The 15,141-nt window shown below is 36.2% G+C and overlaps 1 protein-coding gene and 1 pseudogene across 2 annotated transcripts; one reads left to right on the top strand and one right to left on the bottom strand.

Moving 5' to 3' along the window:
* The first annotated feature begins 4,362 nt into the window (after positions 1-4,362).
* LOC112509325 (soluble starch synthase 1, chloroplastic/amyloplastic-like) lies at positions 4,363-10,410 on the top strand. Of its 2 annotated transcripts, none has more exons than XM_025114224.1 (15): positions 4,363-4,713; positions 5,827-6,194; positions 6,272-6,349; positions 6,429-6,553; positions 6,955-7,036; positions 7,532-7,705; positions 7,789-7,870; positions 8,180-8,271; positions 8,840-8,902; positions 8,975-9,064; positions 9,142-9,266; positions 9,350-9,458; positions 9,558-9,613; positions 9,737-9,776; positions 9,954-10,410. In XM_025114224.1, exons 1-15 carry the CDS (start codon positions 4,473-4,475, stop codon positions 10,110-10,112), a joined length of 1,884 nt encoding a protein of 627 aa, XP_024969992.1. In that variant the 5' UTR covers positions 4,363-4,472; the 3' UTR covers positions 10,113-10,410. The 2 variants fall into 2 exon arrangements, with proteins under 2 accessions (XP_024969992.1, XP_024969993.1); XM_025114225.1 differs by having other exon boundaries at positions 4,373-4,713; positions 5,836-6,194; positions 9,954-10,317.
* A 121-nt stretch (positions 10,411-10,531) lies between these two features.
* On the bottom strand, positions 10,532-13,515 carry LOC112509326 (annotated as a pseudogene).
* Between the last annotated feature and the right edge of the window lie 1,626 nt (positions 13,516-15,141).

Raw genomic sequence — 15,141 nt, 5'->3', positions numbered from 1 at the left:
AGTAACTTAATTCAAAGACCATGAGGTTTGAATTTCAAAATCAAAAAGTGGTATCCATTATGGAATAGGAGTGCTTAACTAGATTTTGGTGGCCTTTGATCAATTGGATATGCTGCCCAAACCAAACATACTTACATTAGCTTAAGAACATAAAGCTTGTAAGAAGATTTTGTCATGATGTATACGAGCAAAAGAAGATCAAAATCTGTATGCTATGCAAATTTTGAAGTCTGATAGAATTTATAAGATTTAAACTATTTACTGGTTGATCATCCTTTTAGTTTAACAACTAGCATATTAATTTGCTGTGGACATCTCTTTTGCAAGTCGTGTGCTTGCTCAGCATGTTCCGTTTTGATCTTTGAAGGGGTTAACTCTGCAAGCCCAAAGATGAAATGTCCAGTTTGGAAAGAGGTTAGTATGGCTTTTTAATTATAACATGTATCTACAAGAGATTCATACTTTCCTATGAAAAACAACCTACATTTTACAAATTATTATTTACTTTTTGTGCATTTTAATTAAGTTAATTATGATTTTAAATATGTTGGATTTTAAATATATCACTCTTCTTTTGGGTGTTGACTTGGTAATGGAAATAACTCAAATGATTTAATAAAATGTACACCATCCGCTGAGAATGAACCCGTCCGCTCTATTTTAGTTTACAAAGGGACAGCTGGATTGATGGTCAATGATCCTGTTTTACGGACACACAAGGTATATATTGCATACAGTAACTTACTTTGAGATGATCATAATCTGAAAATGGATTGTGTTGATCTCTTCATTTATCTCCAGCCTCTATCACTTTGAGTGTTTGCAAACAAGCAAGAAGTACCGTGAGTGGGACATAACATAAAACAAACATGGGAACTGTACTGTCAACTACTAGGACATGAGAAAAAATACGTCTCAGATTCAATAAAAGCATGTGATCTAGATATCTATAAAGAATCACAACTGTTAATTTGGTACTGTGGAACATTGCAATGGAAGTTTCAAGATTATTAATGTGGTGCGTTGTTATCATGCCATTGAAGTTGTGTTGTRGYATCAAGATGAAGTTAATGAGGATGTAGCCTGTAGGATGCCTTGCTAAATGTACATGTCCATGTTAATGTGAATTTTAACATGTGCAGTTACCTTTTATGTCACTTTAAGATGCTGAAACCACTTGCAATCTKAAGGAAACTTGCAGTACATGGAAGCCTATGCAGGCTATAACCGGGTAATAAAAATGTAAAACAACAATCAAGAACTGATATTGGACTTCAGATTAGTTGTAAGAGTTAACATGGAACATTGAGATTTGATTAAATCTTAATCATAAAATTGTAGAAATGCGTAGATATTTGTGTGTCTCTCATTTGATGTTAGTTAGAATTTCGACTCCCTCCAAGAATTATCTCTTATGAAGCATCATTATTGGTTGATATTGTCAATATAATTTTTTGCAGAGGTGAGTCAAATGTCAAGCCGTTTAACCTCAGAATCTCGCATCTACGCTGACAAAGCAAGAGATCTAAATCGGCAGGTTAGCATGCTTCTGTTTTAAGATGACATATTTTGTTAGTTTGTCCGTCTTTTGGTGATTTTCGCAGCAGTGTGTATGAAGCCGGTTGGTTTTGCAATTGTACATGAACTTTCTTATAGAAGACTAAAAATGAGCGGACCCCACCAGCTTTGTGGTCAATGTTGGGAATTTATATTTGGTTTAAAAGTTTGTTGGAGTCTTTAGGAGGTGACTGGTACATTTCAAGATAGACTTAGTTGGTGGATGCGTTCATGGACACCATATGATGTAAATTTGTACTCACCATTTGTTGTTCCAACTGTAGGCCTTGATCCGGAAATGGGCTCCTGTTGCAATTGTCCTTAGAGGCCTCTTAAGACTATCGCAAAACGATCAGGTGATGTCTACATCCCTTGTGGTGTATCTGTCCCAACACTTGACAAGGACATCCTTTGGGAATTTCAGCCCAAAAATCTCTTGATAAAATAGAGTTGTCTTGACAATGAATTTTCACAAAAGTATTTTTTTTAATGCTCTTGATTTGTCTTGATTTAATGTTAAGTGTGCATAAAAAATGTTATTTTTTCATGTTGTAGGGAGTGTGGTGATGGTTTCTTTTCCAGTGCTGAATATGATACATTATGAACCCTGACTAATATGTATGTATGTATGTATGTATGTATGTATATACACACACACACATATGTAGATATATGCAATTACATTGTTCTTTTTAAGTTTCAAAATGCAGTATGTCTTTTTTATTCTTCTTTTATCTAATCCCCATAGTTGTGTTTATTTGTTTATATAGGTCTCAAGACAACAATCACAATTGACTGGTTTATTAAGAACTTGTATACCAGTACAATACTTATCAAAAGGTTGGAGATGATTCATGTAGTATACAATACTTATCAAAAGGTTGGAGATGAAGCAGGTAGCATACAATACTTATCAAAAGGTTGGAGATGATGCATGTATATATGGCTTCATGCTATGGAGGCCCTGTATTGGAAGTGGGATTCTTCTCTATCAAAAACACCCATCAAGATCAATTTGTAGTCTTTTTTTTTCCAAAATAATTCTTACCATGACAAGTGCATCATTCTTACAAGAAAAGAAAATGGTTGAGTACACAGTTTCTAATTATTTTTGTAATGCGTAGAAGGCCTTTGTCAAATTCTCACCTTTCAACACTTGCATTGAACAAATTTTGTCAAATTATTTAAGCCTTTGTCTGATCTAGTTGGTTGATTTGTATGGTTTGTGTGAAAAATGTTTAGTATGGAAAATATTTAGTGGCCGTTTACCAAATGCTTACCCGGATATCATAAAATTCAACACTATCACTAACTTATTGGTATCCTATGCACAACCATGGCAAGAGTCGTCGCCCTCACTTGCTAGGTAAGATTATCGGTCCTTGTTTATGTGAGCCGACTAATCCAGGGCGACCACCTGCTTCTCGAGTAGTCCGGAGTCACCACAATTGAACCTCCGTGGCCACAAGTGAATTTTTATTCCTCTTTAGATTCGATCCTCGACTCCGGTCAAATTATGAGATTGCTATCAAAAGTACTTGAATTATTACCGGGATCTCGTTTGCAAGCCGCCGTATTGCGCGGGTAGACAACTAGTATATATATAAGTTGTATTATGCCTTTAATTAATGACTCTTCCTTAATCACTTTTTTCATTGCTAATTTAATTCATACGGTGCTTGATGAAAATCAACCAAATGATACATGATAAAACTAGAACAATCAATGATCGATTGTGTGATCAAGGCGAGCATATATATAATTTAAATGATTTTGAGTTCATTAGTTACTAATCAAAATTGGTTTATTTGCACAACCATAAATAGTTATACGGTATATATATATATATATATATATATCGACGTATTTGCTCAACTAAAATACATACATATGTCCTTTAGACTCAATCATTTCTTAATCTATTTATTCCTCTTTTACCCTTCTCATCTTTCATCCCTGTCCATCTTGAAAGGACATTGAACATCCCTAAATTTTCTCAACTTTCAACCACTATATTTCTCAAATTTACCAAGAATTAATTAGCATAAGAAGAGATCCCCATGGCGAGCTTACATTTGCGATTTCTTCTTCTTCTTCTTCTTCTGGTTCGAACGAAGCATCCCCTCACCATAAGAACCAATTACTTCTTCTCTGTAATTGTTTAAATCCAGTTGTTGGTGCTTAAGTATTCATTTTTTGTAAAGGATAAAGTTCACATACTTTTTTTTGGAAAGATTCAATTTGACAACATTTTTTTGTTAAAGATTTATTATCATCAAGAATATAGCTGCCAATTTTTACTTTTTTATTAGGGTGAAATAGTCATTTTTGTTGTTCAGATAGTTTATTCAACACAATAATTTATCTGTTATCATACAGATAACTTTATTAATACAAATAGTTTTATCTATACAAGTATTAATAGAAAATGAATCAAACAAACTTTTTATCTTAAGAATTGAAGCGTATAAATCAAATATTTTGAACCAAGAAAAGTGAATAAACTAAACTGGTAGGTAGTTTAGTAAAAAAGAAAAATATTACAGGGATAGGAATTGTAATAAAGTAAAAGTTGGAGGGCTTCATACACGTGAAATCAAAAGTTTTTCACGTGAGATTGCCTGCTGCTACTTCAAGCGCAGGTCGGCCAATCAAAACGACACCGTATTTCAATTACTACAATTACACTTTAATTTGCTGTAGCGTAAATAAGAGATCTCTTTTCGGATTTGGCGCTTTTTATTTAGAGATCCTCAACCAACTAAATATCGCTCAAATCTCTCTCTCTCTCTCTCTCTCTCTCTCTCTCTCACATACTTATTATCGGTCTGAGAATCTCCTGGCCAAAGTTGAAGTCGAGGACCCTTTACGTCCTCAATTGGGTCTTCCATCTCTACCTTTCTGTTTCTCTGGCCATGGACACTCTGCTCCAATCATCTCCCATTTTCATTTCCAAATGGACCCACATCAACCCTAGGCAATTGGTTTTTTCCACTTTTAAGCAACAACACAGGAGTTGTAATCTTAAGTTGAGGGCGATTACCAAGAGTTCGCAAGATGGATCCTCTCCTGTAAGCAAGGATGGCGTCTTATTGGATACTGAGAAAGATGAATCTGGTTCAGTCGTTGGTTTTCGTTTCATTCCTCAATCTGCTGGTATATTATCTTACTTTTACCATTTCCATTCCATTCATTGTTTCAATTCAGTTCGCCTAATTTCATGTCAAAATTTGTTGTTTAAATTGAAATACTACTATTTGACTCCATTTCACTACAATTTTCTCTACCAAATTGTTCAACCATAATCGTTGTTTTTCAAATTGTTATGCAATTCATAGTGAAATTTGGGCTGAATGTTTGGCATGTCTTACAATATAGATAAGCATCTCGAACATGACTAACGTCACTATATGTGAAACCCTTCAAATCTAAATCTAAAACAGCCCAGCCCTCAAGAGAGGGTGGTTTATATATATATATATATATATATATATATATATATATATATATATAACAAGTTATAGAGGAAAACCCAAAAAAATGAAAAACTTAGCAACACCATGATAATCTTTCATCTGGACGATGTACACATGCGCATACAAGTAATTGAAGCTGGTTTTTAGGATTTTATGCACGTGTGCATGATATGCATATGTGTATACCGAACAAATTGCTTACAAATGACTTGTATGCACAAGGTGTTTCTCAATTTTTTTTATATGGTTTTTCCTAGAACCTGACCATATATATATATATATATAGAGAGAGAGAGAGAGAGAGGGGTGTTTGATGGTCGGTGTCCGACCTCCTCAAATGGAGGCTAGACTTTGACCTTAAAAATGAAGGCTAAAGAGTGTGTTGATTTTATATGTGGTGGTAGATCTGGTTCTAATATCATGTACGAAATTATGTTAACCCTTTGAGTCACTCTCTAATAGAATCCTCACCAAAATGTTTTGGAGCCAATTTTGAAAGGTATATTTGTGTAACCGGTCCATATCATAATTTTTTTCATGCCTATATTCTCTCCATAGTCCATATACATGGGGTAAGACTCCAGTTTTAGACTGAAGCATTTTTTTTTCTGGAATGAGACTACATGATTGCCAATGATGTATGAAACAGAAACTTACCATTACAAGATAGATCTCCAAAGTGTCAATAACTCGTGATATAAGCTTCTTTTCTTTCTCAAAGGCATTAATTAGTTAGATGAAACATCAGTTGTTGATGATGATGATGACAATCAGCTAATCCTTGAACTCCCAGATGACACAGAAATTAGCAACTCTCACGATGACATATCAACAAACGACAAAGCAGAAGAAGTGATTGTGGATGATGACTTGGGAGAAACAAGACGCGCAGAAGTGACATACAACATTGTTTTCGTTACTTCTGAGGCAGCACCATACTCGAAAACTGGAGGCTTAGGAGATGTGTGTGGATCTTTGCCGATTGCACTTGCAGGACGTGGGCATCGTGTGATGGTTGTTTCACCTAGATATATGAATGGTGGACCTTCAGATAAGAAGTTTGCTGCTGCTGTTGATCAAGATTGTCGAATTAAGGTTGCTTGCTCTGGTGGGGTGCAGGATGTTGCGTTCTTTCATGAGTATAGGGCCGGTGTTGATTGGGTAAGAAGGTTTGTCTAGGTTTACTAATTCATCAGTTTCTGTAAGATTTTGATCATCTTATGGCTTGGTGTTTTCAGGTGTTTGTAGACCATCCTTCTTTCCATCGTCCTGGAAATCCATATGGTGATGCTTATGGTGCATTTGGTGATAACCAGGTACTAACTAATCCAGGAAGTTATAGTTGATGATTTATGTATTTTTATATCATTAATAACATTCTTTTCTTTTAAACAGTTCCGGTTCACCTTACTTTGTCATGCAGCGTGTGAAGCTCCTCTAGTGCTTCCTTTGGGAGGGTTTACATATGGTGAAAAATGTTTGTTCCTTGCAAATGATTGGCATGCTGGTCTGGTGCCAGTGTATGTCCTAAACACTCGTACTTTTTGTTTATGCATGTGATAATATGAAAATCCATCAAATTACTTTCCAAAAGATCCCTTGAAGGGAGGAGGTTCAAACATATATTGAAGTAAGGTCCAACGGAGGCTAGATGGACACAAATGTTTTGGAGGTAGATCCTGGCTCTAATACCATGCGAGAATATGTGGAACCACATTAAATTATCCTCCAAAAGAGCCTTTGAGGAGAGAAGGGGGTTCCAACATATATTGAAATAAAAAGGTTCAAGTCTAGCCAATGTGGGACACCATGTGTATTGCTCATGATTCTGCCAAAAAAATCCTTGCCCAGTAGTAAAAACTGCATTTTGTCCTCTGTCATTACCTGCAAATTCTAAAATTTAACTTGTACTATTGTTTAGACTATTGGCAGCAAAGTATCACCCCTATGGAGTTTACAAGGATGCTAGGAGTATTGCCGTCATACATAATCTTGCACACCAGGTAGGATCCTTTTCATAATTGGGGTGGTAAAATTGTGGTAGTCACTGCAAAACTTTCAGCAACAATCACCCAAATTCTACATAAAATAGTTTAAGAAACTGTGCTTCACAACATGCATATTAAGTGCATCTTGTGGAAAAAATTTCGTTACTAACCACTTACCATCTTTTATCGCTTCATAAACAAGTTTCTGATTTCATGTCGTGTTATGTCAATGTTGTTCAAGACAAGAATAACAGCACACAAAATCTTATGGTTCTATTGGTTCGTTTATTTTCCATTTCATGGATCTCATCTTCATTTCCTTTTTGATGTGACTAAATGCGACCCATTACCATATTTATTTCTTCTTAGTGGGTCCCATGAGATGAAAATGCTGGACCTGATATCTTACCTGACTAGTTGAACCCTACTGGGATGCATTAATTTTATGGCACTTTTAAGCTAGACAAGTGTTTTCATTTCTCTCGTGTTATAATCTTACAAATATTGTAGGGAGTCGAGCCTGCATCAACTTACAGTAATTTTGGATTGCCCCCAGAGTGGTATGGAGCTTTGGGTTGGGTATTTCCTACTTGGGCAAGAACACATGCTCTTGACACTGGTGAAGCTGTCAACATTCTAAAAGGTGCACTTGTAACTGCTGATCGGATACTGACAGTTAGCCAGGTAAAAGAAACTTTGTGATCATCATGTAAATCATCAAATATAAACATCTTAGGATCGTTTACGTGTTTGATTGTTTTGCTCAGGGTTATTCTTGGGAAATTACAACCCCAGAAGGTGGATACGGTCTAAACGAGCTTCTGACCAGTAGAAAGACTGTTGTGAATGGTATGTAGTTTGAAATCCACATATTGTACTAACTTGTCAATAGCAAATGGAAAAATGAGCCAGCTGGGTGTCCAACCAGGACTCCAGGTTGTGCTTATGTTGTAATACTTTAACCTGTTTAAACCAAAATTGCAATGGTGATGTTATTGTTGGGGGTAACTAAGCAAAAGATGGTCAACACTATGAAAAAGGTAACATGATAACTTTTTGGTGTAGCTAAACTTAAACAAGATGGAGCATATATCGACTCAAATAGATAAACCTTACTTTGATCATCTGTGTGAGAGATCTGATTATATGGTTATGCAGGGATCACAAATGGCATTGATGTAACCGAATGGAATCCATCTTCTGATGAGCATCTCCCTTCTCATTACACTCTGGATGACCTTTCAGGGAAGGTGGTTATCTTTCTTTTTCTTTTTTACTTCAACAAAGGTGTAACGGCAATGAACCTACAAAAAGAACTCTGGGGGTGTTTGGTACGAGTAAAAGGGAATTAGAAAAATGAAATCAGAAATGATTCTCATGTTTGGTTGTCACGGAGGATGGAAATAACTGACTAAAGATTCTTTCCTTACAATTCCATTTCTCATCTCCCATTCTTTCTGAGAAACATGCAAAAACAAAAAAAGTACTCAGATTTAAGCACTTGAGATCAGTACCAATTCCGTGTTTATCGCAAATAGTGAACGAATTCCTTTCTTTAGGTCCATTCCCTTTCTCAATCACTCCAACCTATCAAATATCCTCTAATTTGACCTTGCACACCAAAAGGGGGCAACAGGTAATATTATTACTTTGTGACGGACGTTTATAGTAGAGAACTCTCTCTCCCCAGCAAAGGTGAGGAGTCCTGGTGTGCCTGGTTGCCTAAGAACATAGCAGTTGGGCATTATAGATTGCCCATGGAATAGTTATGAACATATTTGGTTATGGTCATTTCAAGAATCTGTTTGTGAAATGCAGATTGAATGCAAGATTGCTCTTCAAAAGGAATTAGGTCTTCCAATTCGGCCAGATTGCCCATTGGTAAGATAACACCGATTGTGAATTTCGGTAATACACAATACAAGTGTTTGATGAGGTTCACAATCATAACAGATTGGATTTATTGGGAGATTGGACTACCAGAAGGGTATTGACATAATTCTATCGGGAACTCCAGACTTGTTGCAAGATGATGTTCAATTTGTAAGTAACTTACTTAAAAGGCAGCACTTGGTTTGCACCTGGATCTTCCATATGAGTAAAGATTAAATCTATTTCAGATAATGCTTGGATCTGGAGAAAAACAATATGAAGACTGGATGAGAGCCATGGAAGCAACATTCAAAGATAAATTTCGTGGATGGGTTGGATTCAATGTTCCTATATCTCACCGGATAACAGCAGGGTAAATGTAAATCACAATAGTTTATGTTCAAGAAAGTTTGAGGATAAAGTTAAGCTCACACATTATTGTTACACTATATGCAGATGTGATATCCTACTAATGCCCTCAAGATTCGAGCCATGTGGTCTAAATCAGCTGTATGCAATGAGATATGGAACTATACCTGTAGTCCATGAAACTGGAGGACTTGGAGTGAGTTAAAATCATATTCTGTCAATTTAGTTTAATTTTCTGGAGACTGGAAGTTGTTGGCATGAGACCATGACTAAGTACATAATTTACGTTATCCAGGACACTGTGAAGACTTTCAATCCATTTGCTGATGAAGGCAGAGGTGAAGGTACCGGGTATGTATTTGTTCAAAATGACTATAACTAGGACAGGATGAAACAACTAGAAGAAACCGGAAAATGCATTTATATGATATATTCCCAGTCCTGGTCTGGCATTAATAAGCAATGTCTTAACAGGTGGGCGTTCAAACCTTTGACAAGAGAATGCATGTTGGATGTAAGTTATCTCTCCAAACAGTATGCCTAATGTCTTTTATTACTTACAGCCTGCTATGACGCTTAAAACCTAACTCTTCAGACAATCAAGAGTTAAAAGTGGATTCTTTTACGATTAAGAGGAATGTCAAAAACAATTTCCATCTAACTTAAGACTTTGAAATGGTGAATCTTGTAGGCACTAAGGGTTGCTATAGAGACTTACAGGAAACACAAGCCTTCTTGGAGAGGGTTGATGAAGAGAGGAATGGAAAGGGATTCTTCGTGGGATAATGCTGCAGTCCAGTATGAGGAAGTTTTCAAATGGGCTTTCATCGATCCTCCTTATGTCAGCTGATCAAAATGAAATATGCAAGAGAGAAAATAGAGATCTGTTCATAGCGGCGGTTGGTCAAATACTATGTTGCTGAGTTCCAGACTTCTGGTTGCAACCAATCTTAATGCTTTTACCAACTACCAAACAATGCTTATGTATGAGCATCTGGAGCTGGTTGGAACTTGATAAACAGGCCCTTGAAGGATCAATCTGCTGTAGGTGAGTGCATTCCAGATATCTTGAATGTATTACATTAAGAAGATAGGTTGTAATAACATTCTCATAGATAATATTTTTGAGCAATATACAGATTTTCTTATATGCTGGTTTCCTTTAGCTATGTTCATGGCAAACCACTGGGGTGTCTCTATTATAACAAAAAGAGTCATTCTCATTCTCTGATACATATTTTCTCACTGTTTTATCTCTCTATCACCTTTATACCTGAAAATAACCCCAATGGTCTCCATTGACAATATTGACAAGTTCCCACAATTAGCAAGAATTTAGATCCACTTGATATTTGTGAGGCAGGCAGACAGAGTACCTTGCTGGACCTAACCACAAGGTATGAGCTTCTTATTTCCTGCACCTTGAGGGTTGTCATCTTTCCAGTCGTCGAAAGCTCTTGCCTTGTCTTGGGCAGCATCATCGTCTTCATCGTCTTCATCATCGTCATCATCACTACCGTTGCCTCTTGGCTTCCACTTGTCGTTGTGCCATGAAGTATTGGCTTCTTCTATCATCTTAGCAGTTCTTTCTTGTCACTTATTCATTATCTCCATTTCCTTTAACCCAGCTTCCTCTATGCTCATAGTTGGCAATCTGAGATTTTCACAATGTACAAACGATGAGAACAACAGATAATCATATAAACTGATTAACAAATTGAAGGAACTGAGTACCGCCTTCCGTGCCCCCCCACCAAAAAAAGCACCTGTCACCACTAGCTATTGGTGGTTTAGTCATCTTTATTTGATACCTATGACTCGGTTGGAACACCCATGCAATCATCCTTTCCCTTTCACTTGTTAGGCCTCCACCCACAAGACTAGCTGATCCAAACATCAGTGGCTGGTGTTTGTGATCATGTTCCTGTGAAACCTTAGCTCGCCCCTCCAATACGTCTTGAGCAAAAGTAGCACAGGTAATAGGTGGTGCAGGTATTGTGTATCGAGCTCGAGCAACAGCATTTCGATGCCAGTCATCTACAGTCTTGGCACGAACATCAAAAACAGCCTGTGATATTTCTTTACCCCCTTCCTGAAAACAGTATAAGATCACAATGAGCAGACAACAAAAAGTGTAAACTTTTTCCCACAATAAGCCATGGTTGTACCTGTTCCTGCTGCTCTTTTATTGCAGAAAGTATTTCCTCCTCTTTCTTCAGCATTTCCAGTAGGTCAAGAGCCTAAAATATGATGCTAAACAGAATGTTGAATTCAAGAATTGCAAGCAAATAGGGTAGAGAATTAATGGAAACCAACCTTATAGATAGCCAATGAGATTGTGGGAAGCCATGCCTACAAATTTTTAAGAACGGAAAAAGTAATTAAAGTGAATCCCAAATAAGAAAGCCCCAAGAAATAACCCACATGAAGATATATGAATCCCAGGAATGGACCCAACAACAATACCCCATAGATGGTGATCGGTGAGCAACTATAGAGCAGTGCAATTGCAAATACAAAAGCGCAAATTGTAACAACTCGTCCCACATGGATAGAAAATGGGATTTGTGAGCTCCTTATAAACCCTAAGTTGTGGGTTGCCAATAACTTTCACCATGGTTTTAAGTTGAAACCGAAATTGGGTCAGCTTGTTGCTTTGGGATGTTACACATATGGGATTAATTGGTTATACATCAGTATAAGTGGGGCATTTTCTGATGGTAGCATGGTTATAGGTGCATATTACATAGCATGGTTATAGGTGCATATTACATACAGTATACGTGGTACTTCAGGAGAAGCATAATTATAAGATTTGGATCTTGCTAACGAAGCCATAAAAGAAAGCATATACTACATCTACCTCCCTTTCTTCTTCTCCATCATCATCCAGCACATCATCGTCTCTTGCATCAACTGGAGTGGACAAGGCAGTGGCTTTAGTGGAGCGCCCACGTCGTTCCTTCCACTCCTTAATTTCTAAAAGCTTCAACTCTGAAGCACGTTGGTGCTTGAACCGAGAAATCTCGAAATCACACAAACCAAAGTTAGCATTGTAGCTGATACACACCTCTTCCTATCTTCCAAAAAACAGTAAGTGGTCACTTTGGTAACCGCAGTTCAGCTTCTTTCTAACTTTTTATAAGCCTCAAGCTTCATTGTACAAGACACAAGTCTAAAATGGGCATGGCTAGGAAGCAATTTTCTGTAAAGATTCAGGGTTGAGATAATTGAATGAGCTACGAACCTTCCTAGCCCTCCTATCTGTAGTAGTATTATGACCTCCATGTAAAGATGTTTCTAACTCATCTTCAGGTACAAGCCCCATTGCCTCACAAAATGATAGAAATTCCTAGAGAGAATGCACATTCAACTTTTAGCAAGTACACAAAACACAAGACCATATTTGCATTCAATAAGCACATCCTGAATGGAAAATAATACCTGTAACTTGGCCTGGGAAACCTTCAAAATCTTTATCCTGTCATCCTGTTCAGTTTTTTCTCCATCAATTCAGCAAGATAAAATGGCACCTGTTCCTATGAGGTTTTCCAATCATGAAGAGGATCATTGTTACATTGAGCTATGCAGTAACATAACTAAGGGGTTAGGGGTTGTTTGGTTGGTTTTCCATGAAGTCTTATGGATAAAACTGTCTGTGACTATTAATCTGTGTATATGGATTGGGAAGGTCTTTTTCGTAGATGGAAGGTGCATGTTTTTAATTAGGGAGGAGCAGGTTTGGAGAAAACTTGCTTTCTCCTACTAGAAGCTTACCGAATAAACCATTTTCTGTACCATTAAACCACCGAATAAGCTATGATTCCCATTAAGCTGCTAATTGATACTTGCAAAGGTGCTAAGAAACAGGGCCTAAGTGATACATGCAAAGGTCCATATCATCCGATCAAACCAAGGAGAAAAGAAGACGAAAGCTTTTACCAAAATATACTTGAGATTAGCAGTAGCGATATCTTGCTTGGTCTCGTTAGTTGAAAACAACCCTAATTTGGCAATCATCTCCTCACACTGTTGTAATGCTTGGCATCCCCTACAGATAATGAAATTCTAAGCACGTATAGAATATTATACAAAGAAATCTATAAAGGAATCAATTAGGATACACAATATGACCTTGTCGGTGGCGAGAAGATGAATTTTGCGAGCCTGATCGAAGAGGATTGGCAAAGACATCTGAGCGAAGCCATGGCGGCCGAACACCGTGATATATATGATTACAGTATGGGGAAGAAATGGCGGGATTATTATCTATTGGTTTTCTTTTTCCATTTTCTGATAGGGTGGGTGATGGTCGAATGTATGAGTAACTTTGCCGCCGTTTGGTTGGTTTTTCCTTTTTCGTGTGAAATAATCCGTCAACAAAACAATTTAGAAGCTAAAATCATTAAACCACCACTAAATGGTTTATGGAATAAAACAGAACATATATTATATTATATATGTCCCATATACCATGACATGAGATACCAAGGCTTGATCGTGCCCGTCACTGGTCTTGTCGCTACTCGGTTATTATATAACTTAATTTAATATTATTAATTATAAACATAATATATGAATTTCAAGGTTTTAAATAACATGAGACGTAACGTGCCAGCGAGATCAAACCTTAAAGCCTACGGTGAGGCAGCGATACTTTTCAAGACATGACTTGGAGCGACAAATCCATATATCATATAAATTATTATATATATTAACATATATTTTCTACTCTTACTCATACTCAATGATTCAATGATAATAAATAACTTAAATTAGGTTGTATATTAGAAACTAACAAATAAGACATTAATTAAACAGAGTAAGAAAAATCAAAATATCATGGCATGCCACAAACTTAATGTGACGTCACACCATGATTGTTGTGACGAACTTTACTTTTATTTTTCCATTTAAAATATTTTTATTGGATGGTCAAGTTGAGGATGTTATAAAAGAAACAATAACATTGTAAAAAATGACATTAATGCTTTGACCATCCAAAAGCACACTAACTTTGTTTGGTTTAGAGGATCTATTTGTACATCACACCACCCGAAATGCATAACATGTTACTACCATTAAAAGCTTAATAAAGTTGGACTTTGAAACTAAAACATCTCTTTTCCATGTTTACGTACTCTCATCTTCAAAATTACTTCTTATCATCAGAATTCCAATCAAATATCATGTAATTATGTTGTTTGTTTAATTACCCGAAAGAAAATTTGTTGTTTTATTTTCATTTCTCTGGTCTTAATTAAATTAATACACTATTTGGCTTGAATTGAATTACATAAATACATATATAAGAATAACAACTTACTTTGTAACTATGGCTGTGGGGTCATTTTGCACTAATCTCATGCCACTTTTGAACATAACAATCCTAAAAAGCCATGGAAGACTTGAACTATAACATATGATATGAGAAGGAGTGTTAGCATCTATTTTGCCACTTGATTTACTTGGCCCTCAAGGTTACATATGGACAAAAACTTACCCTATAGAAAAACCCAATACTCCTACAATCCAAGAATAAATGCCCCAAAAATCAAATATATTATGTGTGTGTGTGTGAGAAAAAGATATATATATATATATATATATATATGATAGTTTTTTTTTTTTTTTGAGAGGTTATATATATGATAGTTGTTGTGGTAGCATCTTGGATTTTTTTTCCAAATCTTCATAGAAAAATACGAACCTTTGTTAAAAATACATCGAACATTAATTTACAACAAAATATTAAAACTTCATAAAAGCCAAATCTTTACATGAACAAAAAACAACGACCCTCTACAGGAAAGGTATATCTAAACCTTTACGGTATATCTTACAGTCTCATGGAAAATGACTAGAAATAAATACTCACC

Source organism: Cynara cardunculus (assembly GCF_001531365.2).
Source record: "Cynara cardunculus var. scolymus isolate 2C chromosome LG 3, CcrdV1, whole genome shotgun sequence".
NCBI lineage: Eukaryota > Viridiplantae > Streptophyta > Magnoliopsida > Asterales > Asteraceae > Cynara > Cynara cardunculus.
Note: the sequence above shows the minus strand (reverse complement) of the source record. Positions and strands in the feature narration are given on the sequence as shown.

Excerpts from the sequence above, each read along its gene's own strand:
- LOC112509325 (XM_025114224.1), top strand. The coding sequence starts at position 4,473 with ATGGACACTCTGCTCCAATCATCTCCCATTTTCATTTCCAAATGGACC. Across the intron at positions 4,714-5,826 it reads TTTCATTCCTCAATCTGCTG|ATGACACAGAAATTAGCAAC; the intron begins GTATATTATCTT and ends TTGAACTCCCAG. Across the intron at positions 7,706-7,788 it reads GGATACTGACAGTTAGCCAG|GGTTATTCTTGGGAAATTAC; the intron begins GTAAAAGAAACT and ends TGTTTTGCTCAG.